This window comes from Panthera pardus, unplaced genomic scaffold (assembly GCF_024362965.1).
Source record: "Panthera pardus isolate Hobbes unplaced genomic scaffold, ASM2436296v1 HiC_scaffold_17, whole genome shotgun sequence".
Lineage (NCBI taxonomy): Eukaryota > Metazoa > Chordata > Mammalia > Carnivora > Felidae > Panthera > Panthera pardus.
In genome coordinates, this window is record NW_026526732.1 from 99,808,217 (window position 1) to 99,829,834 (window position 21,618).

Below are 21,618 nucleotides of genomic sequence, written 5' to 3' on the forward strand. Positions count from 1 at the left end.
AAAACTCCCACCCTCACCCTCCACTGCCTTGAGGCAACTCGGGGACCCTCCATTCCCTTCTTTATAATTTAAGTTTTAAAAGCACCTATCAATATGGGGCAAAGAGGCAAGTCTTACCTTCTTAGCCATACCAAGGACACAAGGATTTTTGTTGGTTTATGTCATTTTAAAAATAGGACACACATTTTTAAGTTATCTTTATATTTTGTCTTGAGGGTCAAAGGCATAGGCCACAGTCACTAAGAGCACATAATGCTTGAACAAAAACACTGCGAAAATGCCAGCAGACTTTTGGACATACAATTCTTGATAATGTCATGTTAATGTTCCCACTGCTACCATGCTAGCACCCAAGTAAAACATCCTGTTAACTGAAAAGGTTCTAACTCCAGAACTTCTCAGTTTCCACTGTTTTTGGATAGTAGGGAAAATGGGAACGCATGGGTCTTAACAGCAGCAAAAAACACCATATTTCTGTAACCTTTCAAAATTCAAAAATTCATTTAAAATGAAGTAAATAAAGGAAGAGCCTTTCTAAGGGAATACTTCCCCATAACTTTAAACTATTTAAAACGAAGGAACTCGGACATTACAATCAAGCTCTAGGGACCCAGCAATGAAAGGGCGAGTCTGGAAAGAGCACACAGAGTCGGGGAGGTAAAAGTGTGAGGCCCAGGCTCCAGTCCTGGCCTGTTCCCTCCCTAAGTAGTAGCTGGATTGCTCGACTCAAGTGCTTTACCACTCTATCCCAAGTTCCCTTAAAATAAACATATTCACATCTACTATGGCAATTAGGGCATAATGTATTTTCCCTTCAAGTCCAGTGAGCCACTTTTGTCCCTCATTTCCCTGAGATAGTCCCTACCCCTATGCATAGTTAGGTACCTTACGAGTGGGCATGCCCTGAGTCAGGTTCTTCTGAGAGACTGCTCCAGAATGCTATTTTTTTTTTTAATTTAAAAAACATTTTCTAATGTTTATTTATATTTGGGGGGGTGGGTAGGGGCAGGGAGAGACAGAGACAGATTCCGAAGCAGGCTCCAGGCTCCGAGCTGTCAGCACAGAGCCCAACGTGGGGCTCAAACCCACGAACCGTAAGATCATGACCTGAGCCCAAGTCAGACACTTAACTGACTGAGCCACCCAGGTGCCTGTGCACAGGATGCTATTAATCATCCCCATTGCAGAGGACTCCTTGAGGGCAGGTCCCACGGATGGTGAGCTGCTGGCATCAGCCAACTCTTACAAAGATCAAAGTTGGCTAGTCCCGGAGCCAGTGCAGAATCCTACCAGCCCGCTCCAAAAGGCAGTTCTCCAAACTCTTCTAGGAAGAGCTGACATAAAACGAGACCTGCCTGAACGCAGATTTAGACGAGAGAAATTAATACAAAACTGAGTAAATGAATGAATGACCTCCCTTCTTAGTCTTTCAGAATACAGGATCTTCCATCCAGACTTCAGGATACTGCCTTTCCCATCAAGGCAACCTATTCAATGCAGCACAAACATCTCTACATCTCTTACAGCACCTAAAAAAACCAAAACCAAACCAAACAAAAAACAACCAACATGCTTTGCCAAGCGCTGGGCTAGGGGATTTGAACTCAGTTCTGTCCATTTCTGAGACCAGGCTCTTAATCACCAGGCCAAGAGAAATAAGGAGGCTCAAACTCCATATGCATTTATCAGCCATTTCAGTTAAAACATGATTATCACAGAGGAAAAAGAAAGCATCGGGTGTTTCTGATACATTTACAAATGTGAGAAAATAAGACACTTGAGAGGCAATATGAGAATTACTGGTCTTTAACACTTCAACTACTAATAATGGCATCTGCAGCTTACTGTAAGACAGATACTGTTGTAAGTGCTTTACAAGATTCAGCTTTGTGGATGAGAAAACTAAGGCATGGAGAGGGAACCTGAACACGGTCTCACACAAATGAGAAGGGGCAAAGCCAGGATTTACCAGGGAATCTGAATTTTTATTGCTATCTCCTGCTGTCCTTCACTCTTGAGTCGGCTTTGTGAACAGCTAATACGATGAAATACATAACGTAAACCAAAGTATTCAACAGTAAATTTTCCTCCCATATTCCTCCCTCATCTATCTAGTTTCCCACCACTGAGACCCTTCTCGCTGGAAATCACCCCTTTTTGTTAGTTACCTATGTATTCATCCAGAGTTTTCTTTTCATGCCAAGACAAGGAGATACCCTCCCCCTTTGCACATACAAGTTATCCCACACACGTCTAGCACTGTGCTTTCCTCACACAGATTTTTGTCTCACTTATTATTTGTACACATCAGTACTTTTTTCTTTTAAATAATTGCATGGTACCTCACTTCTATATACACCTTAACTTTTTAAACCATTCCCTCATTCACAGATACTTCACCCTTCAATTTTAGTATCTGGCAAATTAAATTTTTGTGTAATACTGTTAGAATGACCTCATCCTCCTCCTACAAAAATATGAGTTCTATTCTCCCTATAACTCCCACCATTTCTATCCCCAAATGGGGTAAAACAAAATAACAAAAACCAACTTAACAAGCTCTTACAGAAAAAGAGTATGCTTAAAGCATTTCTTCTCAACACACTAGTGCTTAATGTTTTACAAAGTTCATGATAACAGGCACAAAAGTTACACTCTTTTATAAGTCAGAATGTAGGCCAACTGTATTTTTAGGATTCTATTTCAGGGACTGGATGAGTGGTTACTTTAAAGAATTTACATCTGTTCTCCACTATACTTTAAAAATCCCCTTTTAATCCACTAAGACTTTTTTTTTTTTTTCATTTTTGGTGGTCACAATCATTTAGAAAGTAAAGAATAAAATAAATTCAAGTAGCCCAAACAAATGGCAGTACACTATGAAACCATTAAAATACAAAATCTACCAACATTGATGGCAATAACATTTGACTGGAGAAAAATCAACATTATTCAGGACAGGGAAAGTTGCTTACACATCTGTAAAATTTCTGCTTTCTTAGTACCAAATTAGGACTTAAGAAATCTCTGGTAACAAATTTCCTTATGGTGGCTTTGCTCTAGAAACTTTTCTAAAAACCTTTTTGTTTTTGAAATAAACATTTTATAGGAATTCCTAGGCCTCAAAAGAGAGCAGTGAATATGGTAATAGTTTTCATAATGAAGATGTGTTCCTTACAGGCAGCACGCACTAACACGATATGGAGAAGCAGCCTGGCACTAGGCCCGATTAGCAAGGGGCCACGTGGTCCACTTAGTTCAAGCCCAAATTAAGGTCACCACTCCCAAGGGTAGCAGACAAACTCAGACCCACACGCTCTACTTCAATCTACCAGGGCCCATCTACTTGCTCTACTTCTGCTAGCAAACTGTCATAATTAAATGTTTACTGATGACCATTTTGGGACTGGCAGCTGTGTTTCAGGCACTGTGCCAGTCGATTATATATATAGTCCTTCCCCTTTAAGAATGCTATTTTTTTGAGGAGGAAATTTAAACAGAGATGTTTGGATTCATTTAAACTTCTTTTGTTTTCTTGTTTTTTGACAGTATGTTTCTTTAATGGCCCAGGATAAGGAATCTCATGGAGACAGATACACAAAGTAAAGACAAAGGCCGCCAGAGTCTTCCCAGACTCTCAAAATTCTCCATGATTTGCACTGGGGTTTTGTATCATCTCAGCCTTGCCCCCCACTCCTTGTTACCTGCAGGTCATAGAGGCTGTGGCTGTGTGTACCCACCTGGTCACCAGGTGTGAGTAACGGAGGCAAAATGACCTCAGCATGTTACTCATAGGCTACACTACAGAGTTATTTTCTGCCAGAACAAACTACGTCAGGCTCCCAGGTACAGTCTCATCCTTCAGCAAGACCAGGCTTCAAGTTGGCCTAAGATCCATCATCACTACCTAATTCTAGAAAACTGTCATCCCCCAAAAGGAAATTCCATACCCATCAGAAGTTATTCCTTATCCTGACCCTCACCCCTAACCACTCCCCCCAGCCCCCGGCAGGTACTGGCAACCACTAATCCAATTTCTGTCTCTAGGCATTTGCCCATACTGGACATTTCATATGAAAGGAATCATACAATATGTGGCCTTTCCTCTCTGGTTTCTTTTACTTAACATGTTTTTAAGATTCATCCCGTTGTAGCATGTATCGGTATCCCCATTACTTTTTTGGCTAAGTATTTCATTATATGAATATACCATATTTTATCAGTTTGTCACTGATGGAAATTTCAGTTGTTTCCACCTCTTGGCTATTATGAATAATGCAGCTACAAAAATTCATGCAGAGGTTTTTGTGTAGGCAGGTTTTAAATTCTCTTCGATACATATAACTAGGACTGGAACTCCTGGGTCATATGGCAACTATGTTCAACGTTTTGAGGAAGGACGTGCTCCCTCAAAAGAGGGGCTTCTTCATTTTACATTCCCACAACAGTGTATGACGGTTTTCAGTGTCTACACATCTTCACCAACATTTGTTATTGTTTTTGCTTTTTAAAAAATTTATATCCAAGTGAGTTAGCATATAGTACAATAATGATTTCAGGAATAGAATCTGGTGATTCATCCCTTACAAATAACACCCAGTGCTCATCCCAGTAAGGGACTCCTTAATGCCCCTTGCCCTTTTACCTCACCCCCCACCCAAAACCACTCCAGCAACCCTCAGTTTGTTCTCTTTATTTAAGAGTCACTTATGTTTTGTCTCTCTCTGTGTTTTTATATTTTGTTTCCCTTCCCTTATGTTCATCTGTTGTTGTTTTTTTTTTTAATTAGAGTTAGTGGGTCTGAAGTGATATCTCACTGTGGTTTTGATTTGTATTTATTTGATGACTAATGATGTTGAGCATCTTTTCATGTGCTTATTGGCCATTTGTATATCTTCTGTGGATAAACCTATTCAAATCCTTTGCCCATTTTTATTTCTTATTGGGTTGTCTTCTACTGTTGAGTTGTAAGAGTTCTTTATTCTGGATACGAGACTCTTATCAGATATATGATTTACAAATATATTCTCTCCACTGTACATTGTCTTTTTATTTTTTTTGATAGTGTGTACTTTGATGCACATAAGTCTTTAATTTTGATTAAGTCCAAATGTATCCATTTTTTCTTTTGCTGTGTAGGCTAATAAACAACTGCCTAATCCAATGTCACAAAGATTTATCTCTAGGCTTTCTTATGAAAGTTTTAGTTCTTAGATTTAGGTCCCTGCTGCATTTATAGTTTTTGTATGTGGTGTGAGGTAGGGGTGTGACTTCATGCTTTCACATATGGATGGATATTCAGTTGTCCCAACAGCATCTATTGAAAAGATTATTCTTCCTCACTGAACTGTTTTGACTCTATCAAAATCAATTAACCATCAATGCAAGGGTTTATCCTGAATTCCCAATTCTGTTCCAGTAAACTGTATGTCTATCTTTATGCCAGTGCCACACGTCTTGATTATTGAAGCTTTGTAATTAAGTTTTGAAATGTGGCAGTGTGGATCCTCCAACTTTGCATGTCTTCTTTAAGACTGTTTTGGCTATTCTGGGTTTCTTATATCTCCATTCGAATTTTAGGATCAATTTGTCAATTCCTGCAGAAAAAAAAAACAGCTAGAATTTTGATGGAGACTGAGTTGAATCAACAGATTAATCTGGGGAGTATTGCTATCATAGTTATATTAAGTTTTCTAATCCATAAACACAGGATGTCTTTCCATTTATTTAGGTCATTTTTAACTTCTTTTAACAATGTTTTGTAGTTTGCAGTATATGGGTCTTACATTTCTTCTGTTAAATTTATTCCTAAGTATTTCATTATTTTTGGTGCTTTATAAAGGAAATTATTTTCTTCATTTCTTTTCTGGTTTGTTCAATGCTACTATATGGAAATAAAACTGATTTTTACATATTAATCTTCTATCTTGTAATTTTGTTGAATTCATTTATTAGCTCTAATAGCTTTTTGTGGATTTCTTAGGATTCTTTATATACAAGATCACATTCATCTGTAAACTAACCCATTTTTGAAAAGTAAAAAATACAGTGTGGGATTTTCTTGAGTAGAAATTGATACAACTGATCTCAAGAAAAATATTTCACTAGGGGTGCCTGGGTGGCTCAGCTGGTTAGGCATCTGACTTTGGCTCAGGTCATGATCTCATGGTTTGTGAGTTCTAGCCCTGCGTCGGGCTCTGTGCTGACAGCTCAGAGCCTGGAGCCTGCTTCAGATTCTGTGTCTCCCTCTCTCTCTGCCCCTCCCCTGCTCACTCTCCGTCTCACTCTCTCAAAAATAAACACTAAAAAATTTTTTTAAATGTCACTATATGCTTTTTGAAAGACAAATTCATTTACACTTCGTACCAATATGTGAAAACTTAGAGCAAAAGTATCTTTCCTGGCTTTACCAGTACAATCCTCAAAGTGTTTTTAGTTAGAGTAAAGCAAAAAGCCACTGTTCACTAAAAACTGTTTTCAAGGGCATATCTGAAAAGTCAACCTTATTCAGACAGTATTTTTTTTTTAATGCTTAATTTTGAGACAGAGAGACAGAGCATGAGAAGGGGGAGGGGCAGAGAGAGGGGGAGACACAGAATCCAAAGCAGGCTCCAGGCAGGGAGCTGTCAGCACAAAGCTGGATGCGGGCTTGAACCTACAAACCACAAGACCATGACCTGAGCCACAGTCAGACGCTTAACCGACTGAGTCACCCAGGCGCTCCCAGACAGTATTGTTAAAGTCTACCCTAGACTGGGAACTCTACGAGGAGCCTACTGAATGCTTCTCTCCTTGACTGCTGCCCTTCCATGCGAACTGGCAATCTCAGTGATATGTAAAGTCATTTACTTAATATTACCCCAACATTTTCTAAAAGGGATATAAATAAGTCTTTATAAAGTGCAAACACATAAATAATTTCATGAAACAGAAAATGCAGCTTCTTCATGGAAGAAACTAAGTGTGAATCCTAGCTGTTCCACCCACCAGCAACACAACCCTGGGCAGATTACTTATCCCCACTTCACAGACAAAACCAACAGGACTCAGGATGGCTAACGGTAACCATGACTACACATGCTGTACTTAGACCATATATGTGCCTAACGTGCCCCCCCCCATAAATGTTGGAAACACCCCCCCCCCATTCCTTAGTTTCCTTCATCACATGGAAATTAATACAGCTGCTCTCACTGATCATCAATATTAGCTCTGAGCTTTTTTGGCAACAAAAGCAGAAAAGGAAATGTGATAAATGTCAGAACTAATATTAAAAGGAAAAAGCTTACCAGTTCTTCTGATGAGATTTTTTTCCCTAAAAAAAAATACATATTTAAATCTCTCCCTAATGGCACCTTTTATCAGGGAAATTAACAATATAAATGAATAATAATTATTCTTCATTCGAAGGTTTCAGAGCAATGGAAACAGGTGTTTTGTTTTGTTTTGTTTTTTAATCAACTGTATATCACTAAGCCAGACAAGTGATTGTGTAGGAACAGGCCAATGTGGTCCTAGCACAAAGCTTCAAGAACCTAACTGGCTTGCCTACAATGTCAAGAGGGAAGCTAGCAGAGTGAAGGAGGTAACACTGTGCGCCTGGTCACATGTACTCATTCTTTATGTCAGAGCAACACTAGGGTTGCTACAGACACAAAGAGTTTAACGACCAGAGACTCCCCCCACTTTCAGGGTACAAAGTGATCGAGATGCAAACACTTGAATACTGAACAACTAGACTACCGTGTACAGATAAAGGACTAACATGCTTATTGTGTAGCCAGTAAAGAGTGGGTCAAGGAAGCTGTGCACTTAGGATCTATCTCACTCTTCTCATCATTGGAGAAGGCTTGACAAAAGAGATAGAATTTCAATCATTAAGTGAGGACAAACCTCAGCCCGTTGGCAAAGAGAGGAAAGAGGGAACACATTTTAAACTTCACTTTTTTTAAGCTATCCTTTTTTAAAAATTTATTTATTTTGAGTGAATGAGAGAGCGAGAGAGCATGTGAACAGGAGAGGAGCAGAGAGAGAGGCAAAGAGAGAATCCCAAGCAGGTTCCTCGCTCTCAGAACAGAATCCAATGTGGGGCTTGATCTCACAAACCATGAGATCATGACCTGAGCCAAAATCAAGAGCTGGACGCTTAAACCAACTGAGCCAACCAGGTGCTGCTAAAGTTCACTTTCATGAAAGGCTTTGAAGCTTTCTGCTTGGTTTGACCAGAGCTTGGTGGGTCTACACCACAGTAAAAACTCTATAGTGCATGCTGCTACAACAAACAAACACTATCAAGCTTCTGAAACAGTGGTCTCCAAACTTGAAAAATATTTGCAGCAGACTTTTAAGTAAATATTATATGCAACATCAATACAAAAAATAAAAAAGCTAGTAACAGAGCTGTGCAGGCACAAACAGGGATCAGCAAAGACCACCCACCAGAGTGCTGTTTCTCACTCTCCTCTGTGTCCAACAGAGATTTCACTGGAACCCCTAGGAACCTGAAAAAGGAGAGGTTAAGAACCACTAGTCTTGAGCTTCACAGACTCCCAAACATTCTCTTCTAGACTGGTGGTCCTCACACATTTATAAAAGTATACTTTTATAATCCTCTTCGCATTTATTTTTAAAATATATAGATGTACTTTTTAATTTAATGTAATTTTTAAGTAAAAAAATAAAGCATTTTAAAATATTTTATTTAAAAATACAAAAATCTTTTGGGCTCTCAATAATTAGCAACGGGACTGAAAATACAGTATTATGTATTAAATCTTTTGTTTTATAGCTGGGTACAAAACAATTGATTCTAAATTGTTTTAATCCTTTGTTTAATCACTATAATAGGTGAAAGAAATTCTTCACAAAGTTACACTGATTCAAGAGGAACTATATTCTCAGCTGCATTTATTAAATCATCACTAATTTTTAAAAATGACTTCTGCTTGCAGTAAGGTCTCTGTTGAAATTCTGCTCACCATCATCTTCCGTGACATCAATCATTTGTATATGAAGACTAATCAGAAAGTGCTGTGTTTTGGGGCACCTGGGTGACTCAGTCAGTTAAGTTCCTGACGTTGGCTCAGGTCATGATCTCATGTTTCATGAGTTCAACCCCCATACTCGGTTCTATGCTGACAGCTCAGAACGTGGAGCCTGCTTCAGATTCTATGTCTCCCTCTCTCTCTCCCTGCCCCTCCCCTGCTCATGCCCTCTCTCTCAAAAATAAACATTAAAAACAATTTTTTAAAAAAGTGCTGTGTTTTTGTATTTTTAACAAAAGAGTTTAAAGAAACTGTATTAGGGGAATTAATTTCTCACTCATTGTTAATTACCTTTATTTAATTATTTATTTACTTATTTATTTATTTATTATTTTTATTTATTTTTTTAAATTTTTTAAATTTAAATCCATGTTAGTTAGCAATATAGTGCACCAATGATTTCAGGAGTAGATTCCTTAATGCCCTTTGCCCATTTAGACCATCCCCCCTCCCACAACCCCTCCAGTAACCCTCTGTTCTCCATGTTTTAGAGTCTCTTATGTTTTGCCCCTCTCCCTGTTTTTATATTATTTTTGCTTCCCTTCCCTTATGTTCATCTGTTTTGTATCTTAAAGTCCTCATATGAGTGAAGTCTTATATTTGTCTTTCTCTAATTTCGCTTAGCATAATACCCTCTAGTTCCATCCATGTAGTTGCAAGTGGCAAGATTTCATTCTTTTTGATAGCTGAGTAATATTCCATCAGGTATATACATATATACATATATATACACCACATCTTCTTTATCCATTCATCCATCGATGGACATTTGGGCTCTTTACATACTTTGGCTATTGTCATCATCACAGAAAAGGGCCAAATCTGGGACATTCTTACTCTTTAGTAAAAGAAAGATGTGTGATTCTGCATGAGGTAACCAGTATACTTCTTTATGGTTCAAAAGATCTTCATGATCATTCTTCATGTCACCAAAAAGTATTATAGGGATTCTACTATGTGAGAGACTTGCTTCATCCAAGTAGCCACACTGAGGGTGGCTGCTGTGCAGCCACGTGGTGAGTGTAGGACACGGACTGTAGTGCCCGGCAGTTCCCTGAAAGTGCAACGACCTGCGACCTGTGTGACGCTGGCTTCTTCCCACACGTCAATGGCAAATGATCTGCACCCCACAGGATTCCTAACAGTGCGCTCAGGGATTTCAGGAAGCAACAATTTATGGCCATCGTGTACTGAGGTACCTAGGGAAGCAGCAACTGACTCACAGGAACACCGCAGAATACTTTACACTTGAGACAGACATGGCAGCACTCAACAGGCGTTAGACACCACGTGAACCACGAGCTCATGTCGTTCCATTTCCACACTGGACAGCACGACATTCCTTTCAAGGACACCATGTCTTTGCAAAGCTGGGTTGCCAGGGACAAATGGTAAGTACCAGGTGAAAAATCAATGTGGAAAGGGAAAAGGGGTGGCATTTTGAGAGGCTGAGTGGTGTCCAGCAGGTACCCACATCCTACAGCAAATATTTGGCAACGTTTAAAAATGAAATAAATGGGTGCTTGTGTGGCTCAGCCAATTAAACGTCCAACTTTGGCTCAGGTCATGATCTGACAGTCCGTGGGTTCGAGCCCCGCAGTGGGCTCTGTGCTGACAGCTCAGAGCCTGGAGCCTGCTTCAGATTCTGTGTCTCCCTCTCTCTATGCCCCTCCCTGGCTTGTGCTCTGTCTCACTCTCTCTCAAAAATAAACATTAAAAAAATATTTTTTAATAAAAAAATTAAAATGAAATAAAAATATTCTTTCCATTTACGTATATTATTTTTTCAAACAGCTACTAGGTTGTTAGAATAAAAATACTTATTATGTTGGCTGGACTTACCTACTTAATAAATGGCACCATCAGATATGGCCAGGAGCACTAAGAAAATGTGTCTGTTTCCCAAAGGGCCATGAGAGCCACCTGAGCTACAGTGGCGGTGCATGAAGTAGCAGAAAGCACAGGACCAGGACCAGGGGGGCCATGCTCCAGTTCCAACTCTGCCATCAACCCCCAAATGCTCTTCACATTAACCAACCACTGGCAAACGAAATGCACTAGTGGGCAGATGCTCACAGGTGGCCCCAGCTTCAAGGCGACTGCAGTCAGCTTGCCCTAGATAAAGGCTTGGCTGTCTCCTCCAGGCGGGACGCTCCTGCCCTCCCTGAGGGGCCCATAACCTGGACAAATCCACAGCTTTCCCAGTTCATGCCAAGTACTGTGCTAGGTGCCAAAAAGAGAAACCGAGGTCCCATTCTCACTGTTGCTCAAAAGGCAGATACTGAGGTGGCTGACTCATCTGACCAATGAGAAATAAGCAGAGTTAATCTATGCAACAATTCCCACTTCAGAATCTACAAAGATAACAGCAAGTATGATCATTCAGATGGCAGCCATTTCGTGTTCAAATTTTTTTTTTTTTAATATGAAATATGTATGTCTTACAGGGGCGCCTGGGTGGCTCAGTCGGTTGAGCGTCCGACTTCGGCTCAGGTCATGATCTCACAGCTCGTGAGTTCAAGCCCCGCGTTGGGCTCTGTGATGACAGCTCAGAGCCTGGAGCCTGCTTCGGATTCTGCGTCTCCCCCTCTGCCCCTCCCTCACTCGCATTTTGTCTCTGTCTCTCTCAAAAATCAATAAACATTAAAAAAAATTTTTTTAATAAATATGTGTGCCTTATTTATAAAACCATACTACCTCTGAATAGTTGTTTGGTTACTAAATATTTGATTCAGTGCCCTACAGAAACCATTTGGGAATCCTCTGGGAAACTGAAGAATTGTTTTCATGAGGAAAGTTTGTAAGTTTCAAGTAAGGATTTGCTTAAAACGTAGTACACTTATGCATATATGCAATTTCCTCAACATTTCGCCATCTCAACTGCTTAAAGGGCCTTTCTGGCATGGTCTAGGACACCAGGGGTGCCCAAGCTTCTCCGCGGAGTCTGTTCTTTGCTTCTTTCTACCAAGTGAAAACTCACTGTTAGTTTAGTATGCAAAATCTTAAATCCAACAGATAGAAATCATGGAATCTCTTGCTTTGGTTAAAATATATATGTAAAATATATATATTAATTAATATATAAAATATATACATATATATATGTATATATATATGTATATATTTTAACAACCAGGAACAGGAAACTCGCTATCTCCCATTTATTTTCACAAACTGACCTAGTAAGAATCAGTTGATTCATTCATCTGCCCCATATTCTTACTTCCTAGGTGATGATTCACCACAGGCTTCAAGTTCAGAGTGACAGTTTGTTTTGGAAGCAATCAGTATACATAAGGCTGTAACAGTTACACAAGATGATTAAGACTACAATCAAAACAAAACAGAACACTACCCTTATTACTGACAGGATACGCAGGTACACAAGAAATCCTGAACACTGGCAAAAACAGGTACACGTACTAACAGAAAAGATGGAATAAAGAATATGTAATTTATTCTAAAATGACTATTAACTAGCATTCTCTATTAATACAATGTAGTGGGGAGTGAGAAAGGCCCTCTTATTCAAAAAAAAAAGAATGTATTTTCTCTCAAAGCATTCAACCTTTTTAAAAAAGACATAAATGGGGGGATAGAAGGGATGAACATGTGGGCAGTGGTAGGCTAAGAAAGAATGGGAAGGTGAGTATCAAGGGAATTAGATTCCAGAGACTTCCGAGGAGGAAGGGGAGGAGGAGGAGGAGTCAGTTTAGGCATTTAAATGGCTGTTATAATTTGGCTATTGTTGGAAGTGCTGCTATAAACATTGGTGTACAAGTGCCCCTATGCATCAATAGCCAAATTATGGAAAGAGCCTAAATGTCCATCAGCTGATGAATGGATGAAGAAGATGTGGTTTATATACACAATGGAATACTACTTGGCAATGAGAAAGAATGAAATCTGGCCTTTTCTAGCAACGTGGATGGAACTGGATAGTGTTATGCTAAGTGAAATAAGTCATACAGAGAAAGACAGATACCATATGTTTTCACTCATATATGGATCCTGAGAAACTTAACAGAAGACCATGGGGGAGTGGCAGGGGGAGAAAAAGTTACAGAGAGGGAGGGAGGCAAACCATAAGAGACTATCAAAAACTGAGAATAAACTGAGGGTTGATGGGGGCAGAGGGGAAAGTGGATGATGGGCATTGAGGAGGGCACTTGTTGGCATGATCACTGGGTGTTGCACGGAAACCAATTTGACAATAAATTATATAAAAAAATAAATAAAAATAAGTGGCTATTATATTAATTAGAAATATGTGAATCTTGATACAGCAAAAGTGCTAAGTCAAGAAACCCACAGTAAAACATGATTGTTTCCTCTGCAACAGATACCATCAACTCAGAGTATACTGGGGCTTCCTGTCCCCTTCCCCTCCTGAGACATTAAGGACACAAATCTGTATCAGCAAGTCTACTGGCAACATGTTTAAACAGCTTGCATCTCAGAAAACATGATCTTGCCGGCTCAAACCGGGGTCAGCCTGCTGTCTTCCGCCTGTATAGGAGGGAGAGGAGGGGGTAAAGTTGTCTATGAAAAGCAGTCCACTCCCACAGATTTCTGGAAAGAGACCCTTTGCAGAACAGACATCTGTCAGATACACTGCAGTTCTCAAAACCAAAGTTTCTGTTTTGTCTTAGAACTCAGGTAGGACACGTGAACACAAGGAAAACCTTCTATGACACTAGGGAACACTGGTCCACTAGCTTCGGCCGGCCACGTTGCACTTTTGTTTTAAGTGGTAAAGCATGAGCTGTCAGCCTGATTTAACCCACTGGATGTCCTGGAGGTATGGAAAAGATCTGCTAATTCAATTAATTCATCTGTGAGAATGTGTAAGAGAACATTTAATTGCCCGCACACATTTTCTTCAAAGGATTTTATTTCTGGCCATGGCTGTCCTCCCCAGCCTGTAAGCCGGCACCATGGAAGTGTGCCCATCCCATCCCGTGTCCCTCTTCCCATTCCACGTCTGCTCTCCAAAGACACCACTCCTACTCGCTATTCTCAGGTCTGAGGTGCACAGACACTGGCAGACGCAGCCGTTGTTCAGGGTACATACTCTGTAAATGTTTGATCAAAGTACTGAGAGTGGTAGCTGCCAACAGGATTTATTAACTACGTACATGACCAGTGCTACTTTCTTCGCTTAAGTTAACTACTCTGGAATCCATCAGTTTGAAGGACATGTCCAAATAAATTTAGGTTTTTCGCAGTAGCATTACCCCTTTTGACCACTGGGATTTAGGGTCAACCGAAAGCAAAAACCCCGGAGTCTCGCTATGATCTTTCTTGAGGATGAGATTAAAGATTGGGTAAAAGGCTTTCGGAATAGAAAGATAAGAGCTGTAAAAGAGAAAGAGGCTGGGGTGGATGATGAAAACACTCTCCTGTCCTCACATAAACACTTACTTGCCGATATTTTCAGGCAGGGACTGCAGGGAGATGTCGTTTACAGAGAGACATGTCAAATTCTGTAATTCAGGAAAGCTTTCTGGCAATCTGAAACAGCAACAACAAAATGTTAACTGAAAAAGAAAAGTGCATATAGAGTGTACACCAGACACAAATATAATGATTTCTCCCATATTCTCACTGAAATAACTTAAAATTACATTTTAAGTGGCATATTTGCCTGGTCTTCCTATATAGAAGACATCAATAAGGAAAGAAGCCCAGACTCAGTTTACTGAGAAGTACAGAGGCATGAAAAATACTTGATGGGGTGATCCAGGAATAATTAACCCAGGAAAGATACGCAAGCTCTAACACTGATTTAGCCCAGAAGATTATAATAAAACACAGGACAGTAGCTTAAAAATGGCTTTTTTTCTGTAGATTATAATAGCCAGAGCAAAGCTATGGATTACTTAGAACTGATCAATTGACAGCAACTGCTACTTTCTTAATAATTTTCTTTTAACTTGACTTAAGATGCCAATCACTTGAGATAATTATTATGCTTCACTATGTTCTACACAAAAGGACATTCTTTATACTTCCCTTAAATGCTACTGAAGAGTGAGGTTTTCAAAATAAAAGTATTTAAAAACTTACAAAGAAAGTTTACTTTCAGTATTTCTATGGTTTCCTCCAGTTAGGGAGGAAAAAAAAAAAATAGGGTTAAAAAGATCTCATTGCTTCTAAAATGCCAAAGGTCCTTATACATAAATCTGCTAATACAGACAATAGAACATAGAATTCATTGTTTCAGGTAGGAATGAGGAGGGGGGCTTCTTGCTTTAGTGATAGTCTCTACATTAGAATCTTTCATTTCATTCCTCTTTCTAGGTTCCTTTTTTAAAAAGAAAACTCTAGGGGCACCTGGGTGGCTGGGTGGCTCAGTCAGCTGAGTGTCCAACCCTTGATTTTGGCTCAGGTCATGACCCAAGCAATGGTGGTAAGACTGAGCCCCAAGCTGAGCATGGAACCTATTTAAGATTCTCTCTCTCTCTCTCTCTCCCCCTCTTCCCCCACCCCCTTCTGGCCCTCTCCCCCACCTTTGCTCTCTCTCTTTCTCTAAATAAATTTAAAAAAATAAGTAAATAAAAATTAATAAAATTTAAAAAATAATAAATTCCGTGGTACTATTTCACATATAATATAGGTAATTCCAAACTTCAAAAACAAATCCAGGCCCTGCAAGATGAGAGTTATAGTCCATTATCACTGAAACACTTTCTACAAAGTTGAAACCTCTTCCACAGTGTAAGAGGGGTAAGATTTTTTATTCATATTTAAAAAGATGCAACTTACCTGCTGCATGAGTTTGCACCGTAAAGTACGTATCATTTTACAATTTTAAAAGTAGCTAAAGTGCTCTTAAATATAAGGAAAAGGTATTTTGAAATAGATGATTTCCTTTTTTATGAGCTGTTCACGTTAAGTGCCAAGCCACTGTGTGGGGAGGAAGCGTGGACGGCAGGCTAGGAGAAAGGAAGTCTAGCCGGAGCTGCCACTCAGAGGCTGCGTCATCTCAAAAGGTCATTCAGTCTCTTTCAGCCTCGGTTTCTTCAGCCATAGCATAAGCGGGTCAACCCAAATCGTTTTTAAGGTCCTTTCAACTCACAGATAAGTTGTCCTAATTCTTAAAGGAGTACACCTGCCAAATCAAAAAGACTTTACTTTAAGAAACCTCCCAAATATGAGGCCAGGAGGAAAACGGAGTAAAGCCTCCTACAGGGTGGGTGTGTTCTGGTCGGAGAGTTTTGAGAGAATGGTAAAGCCATGTGTCAGCAGACATTAGAAAAGGAAAACTAAAGAGGTAGAAAAGGGGATTAAGCAATTGAATGGCAAAAAAAAAAAAAAAAAAAAAAAAAAAAATCCTCCAAGGCAGCACAATAGTATTTCCCAGCTGCCTAACCCTACAAGCTGCCTTAAGGATAAACAGCTTAGTTCAGTTCAACAGCCATTTAGAAAGTGCTTATTCCATTCCAGAAATTAAGGTAGGGCTGGAGATAAAACAATAATAGAAGAATACAAGTAAACTTTCTCAGTCGAATTGGGGAGTCTTGGTCAAGGTGATAACTCAAAAGTAAATTTCAAGGGGGGGTGCCTGGGTGGCTCAGTCAGTTAAGAGAATGACTCTTGGTTTCAGCCCAGGTCACGATCTCACAGTTCGTGGGTTAGAGCCCTACATCAGGCTCTGTGCTGACAGCTCAGAGCCTGGAGCCTGCTTCAGATTCTGTGTCTCCCTCTCTCTCTGCCCCTCCCCTACTCGTGCTCTGTCTCCCTCTGTCTCTCAAAAATAAATAAATGTTAAAAAATTTTTTTTAATAAAATAAAATATATAAATTTAAAGTGTTAGGAAAAACTCAGAGCATAATGGAAGGCCAGAGGAGGGGACTGTGCAGAGTAAGAAAAGACTTCCCAAAGAAGTATAATGCCCACCCCCCCCCCCCCCACCGTGTACACCTTACAGGAGTACAAAAAGAGGAGAGTGAAATAAATAACCTATGAGCACTCTGTAACAGTAGAGCATGACGTCTGACACGGGCAACCGAAAGCAATGAACATGGAAAGATAGGCCAAGGTCAGATACAGGGCAGGGAAGGCTGCATAGCACCTGGAGGAGACACCACTTTATCGTATAGAAACAGGGAGCTCCAGAAAGGTTTGAAGAAGAGGGACAATTGTGTGGACAATGGTTAAGAAAGAAGACAAGACTTGAGGACAGAGATGAGTTAGAGCTTACTACGTTTACTATTTTTCATAAAAATAGATGTTATTAGTAATATAGTCACTGAAATTCAAAAGACAAAAATAAAAAAGAAATTTTTTTTAATGTTTATTTTTGAGAGAGCAACAGAGCATAAACAGGGGAGGAGAAGAGAGAGGGGTAGACACAGAATCCGAAGCAGGCTCCAGGCTCTAGGCTGTCACACAGAGCCCGATGCGGGGCTCAAACTCACAAACCATGAGATCATGACCTGCGCTAAAGTCGGACGCTTAACCGACTGAGTCACCCAGGCATCCCAAAAGTATTTTGTAAAACACATTGACTCCAGGGTGCCTAGAGTCGGTTAAGCATCCAATTTTGGCTCAGGTCATGATCTCATGGTTTGTGGGTTCGAGACCCGTGTCCGGCTCTGTGCTGACAGCTCAGAGCCTGGAGCCTGCTTGGAATTCTGTGCCTCCCTCTCTCTCTGCCCCTCCCCCACTTGCTGGCTTGAAGCGCTCGCACGCATGTGCTCTCTCAAAAATAAACACTAAAAAAATTTTAAAAATAAAACATTTACTTCTTAAAAATAGCAGAAATAGCAAAAGCAACACTAAATGGGCATTCTCCAGCACTCCATACCCAAGAAGACCCAAGTAATTTTCATATGGGCAATATGTATCCCAAATTTTAATCTCATCTCAATTTTCCTATATGCTTAAAAAAAAAACAAAAAAACAAAACAAACAAACGAAAAAAAAAACAGAAGGGAAGAGGGAAAAGTACCTCTTTCCTGAGGTTGCTAACAGAGTTTAGAAATCTTAGATATGAACCTACCTGGCCTAGAGACACATCTGGAACTTTTCCTGAGGATCATCTCTGAATTGCCAGGTAGGCAACAATTCAGCTAACCCGGCAACACAGGAACCTGGAAGCCAGTTATCAGTGGCCTCATGACTGAGCCAGGAGCCACGAGGAGGGTGGCTCAGCTGTGCCCAGGCAATGTGCTGCGTCATACCAGAACGGGCAAGGCTGGCATCGGTAGTAAAACAGTGATAAGGTGGCTTTATTTAGAGGAATAAACCCAAAGAAATCCTCACAGCTATCACTAAAGTAAGGAAATAATGGTGTTGGCAGAGTTGTTTGTTTGTTTTAAAGGGAGAATTAGAGGAAAGCTAAGATAGTAATATGTTTCGTTACTGGGGTGGAAAAAATATCCCTTATTAGGACTTCTCCGTGGATAACTATAGGGGAAGCTCTCTGGGAATTCAGAACTCAGTCTCCTCCTACAAGACAACATAAGCAATAGAGGATTTATGAACTACTCCAATGCTTCATACTGCTTGAGAAATGCACTTCTCACTCCTGTTTTGTCCACTCCACTGTGCCTCCCCTGACCCCCTACCAATATCCTTTCAATGTTCCATCAATAGCACAGTGTGCCCTTCATTGCACAGTGCTATTTATAAATAAATCTCTATGAAGGTCAATCATCCTTGATAAAGACAGCCATCCATCTAGGTACCTACACAATGAGTAACCAGGTTGTATTCATGGCTTGGTTCCCAAAAAGGATATCCTTAGTACTATATACAGAAAAGCAGGCAGAAAGGTTACCTCGTCAGTGGATTTCCGCTGAAGTCAGCTATCTGTAGTGCTTTACAGAATGAGATGCTTTCTGGAATTTCAGGAATATCTGTAGGAGCAAAGAAAACATCTATCATTTACCACCATTGTTAACAGTTTTCACCATCCTCAAGATGGACCACAGTGACAAGAGAATATCTAGTAAGTACTATCTCTATTCAAATGTGGCATGGATTTCTAAAGTATTTTTCTACAATTATTTAAACTTGCTTTCCTTTAAAAAAAAAAAAAACTTGCTTTCCTAATGGAAGATACATATTCTGAGTAGAAGCACATTAAAGAAAAAAATATTAAAAACAACACACATGGATGGACCTTGAAGGCATTATGCTAAGTTAAATAAGTCAGAAAAAAAAAAAACAACAACAATGTATGAACTCACTTATATGTGGAATCTTAAAAACGAAACTAAAAACAACACACAGAAAAAGAGGTCAGGCTTGTGGTTACAAGAGGCAATGGGTGAGGGAAGGAGAAAAATTGGATGAAGGTGGTCAAAGGTACAGACTTCCACTTATAAGAAAGATTAGTAGTAGGGATGTAAGTACAACATGGTGACTACAGCTAACACTACTCTGTAATGTATTTAAAAATTGGTAAAGGAGTAAATCCTATGAGTTTTCATCACAAGTAGAAGATTTTTTTTCCTTTCTTTTCTTTTTACTGTAACTATATGAGATGATGGATATTAGCTGAATCTAATGTGGTAATTATTTCACGATATAGGTAAATCAAAACATCATGCTGCACACCTTCAACTTATACAGTGATGATTGTCAATTATTTCTCAATGAAACTGGAAAAAACAAACAAACAAACAAACAAACACCACCACCACCAAGTCCCATCACCCTATCAAAAGTCATTGATGGTATTCTGTCGTAATTCCCATTCAGCTTTTTTTTTCTTACATGTTCACATAGTTGTGTCAGTACACTGCATTCTAGAGTATGCATTTTTAAATTATGGACTTTCTCCTTCTGATTATAAGTGTAACCACCTGGAAAATTCAGAAAAGTCCAAAGAAAATAAAAACCACCAACATTTCCATCACCGAGAGATAATGTTTTACTCTGATGTCTTTTTTTTCATTGTCCTCATATACATGCACACATACAGTGTGTATAAACATGTTATATTTCAAAAAACTATAAGTTCATGCTGATTTGTTTTTTTTCCACTGCACATTTTACAAAATCTTTCCTGTCTTTATTTGTCCAAACAGTTTGCCATTTTTCATGGCAGAAAACCCACTGCATACATTTTCAGACTTCATTTAATCAATCTCTTATTGTTGGACATTTAGGTTGTTTCCAAGTTCCTGATGTTATATTTATATTTATATCCATTTCTGATTACTTCCTTAGGCTAAGCTCCCAAAATTGTGATTACTGCATGGAAGGCATTAACAACCGTACAGTCCTTGATAAGTACTATTAAATTGCCTCAGAGGAGGCCAAGTTATATCTATTTATACTTCCATCACCCTGCACAAGGTGTCCGATTCAACATCTCTCCTCCTCCTTTCTCTCTTACACTTTCAAAACTGCCTGTATTATTAGTAAAAATAGTCTGGCAACATTTTGTTTTATATTCCTTTTATTACTAATGAGGCTGAATATTTTTCCTTATGTTTACTGGCTACTAAATATTATGAATTTAAAATGACCAAAAATTGTTAAAATTCCTTTCTCTTGGCATGAAATGTGGGGTTATAGCTTTTAGGGCTTTAAAGGTTTATTTCATAGCATTTGATTTCGAGAATACATTTATTTTGGACATACTAATATGAAGAAGGACTAAACAGAAAAGGTTCTCCTGGTCCCATGAGGTTTCTTCTACTAGTTCTACAAATGCAAGCTGAGCCAAAACATACCTACTGTTTCTAAACTAGGGGTGGCGGAGGGAAGGGAGAAATTGGGGGAAAAAAGGATGCCCTGCTCCAGCAACCACAAAGTAATCAGAAACTCCATAAAAGCTTTTCGTTCAAATTTAAAAGCCAAAATCATTTAAGTTTGTGGTAACATTCTCGTCACACTATTCTCTGCCTTGTACGGTCATGTGAGGTAGTAAAGAGCAAACACTCTGATCCCAGTTTCATAAATATAATAGCTATACATACATACACACATACACACAGAGTCTGGAATGGATTTTTAGAATTTTTTTTTAAAGTAGGCTTCACACCCAGTGTGGAACCCAATGTGAGGCTTGAATTTATGCTGGGAGATCAAGACTGGCGCTGAGATCAAGAGTCTGATGCTTAACTGACTGAGCCACCCAGGTGCCCCTGGAACGGATTTCTAAAATACACGAATATTTGTGGGCCCTGAGGTACAAATACATTGGAAGGTCCTTCTACATACATTACCTTATTTCATCTCAAAATAAATTATTTTCATTTCCATTGTACAAAATGGACACTAAGGCTCAGAGAGATGAAATGACTTCCTCATCATACAGGACTATCTCACTGTTTGACCCTCCCATGCTGGGATCACAGAACTGTTGTGCTTAAGAATGAATGAACATCCATTACAAAGTAAGCACTGCTTTCCAGGCAAGTGAGGAAATGACACACCATGGCTTTCCTTGGTCTGAAAGATGCCAGTTGTCCTGTGCAGTCCATGACAGTCCCTTTTATGCCACTACTTCAGGTCTTGGTGAGCAGTTTTTATAAGACTGAGGAAAGAGGTGCACGTGCCATACTAGTTATCTCACAAGGGCCGAAGAAGATCAAGCCAGACACATAAATAC

The 21,618-nt window shown here is 39.5% G+C and overlaps 1 protein-coding gene across 1 annotated transcript in view; it reads right to left on the reverse strand.

Moving 5' to 3' along the window:
• Nucleotides 1–21,618, reverse strand: part of LRRC1 (leucine rich repeat containing 1) — a 133,366-nt gene that overhangs the window by 32,385 nt on the left and 79,363 nt on the right. The window contains exons 3-4 of the mRNA XM_019457435.2: nt 18,832–18,910; nt 14,469–14,558 (exon numbers count right to left, since the gene is read on the reverse strand). Of these exons, the coding sequence (XP_019312980.1) occupies nt 14,469–14,558; nt 18,832–18,910 (169 nt within the window). The remainder of the gene's footprint in view (nt 1–14,468; nt 14,559–18,831; nt 18,911–21,618) is intronic.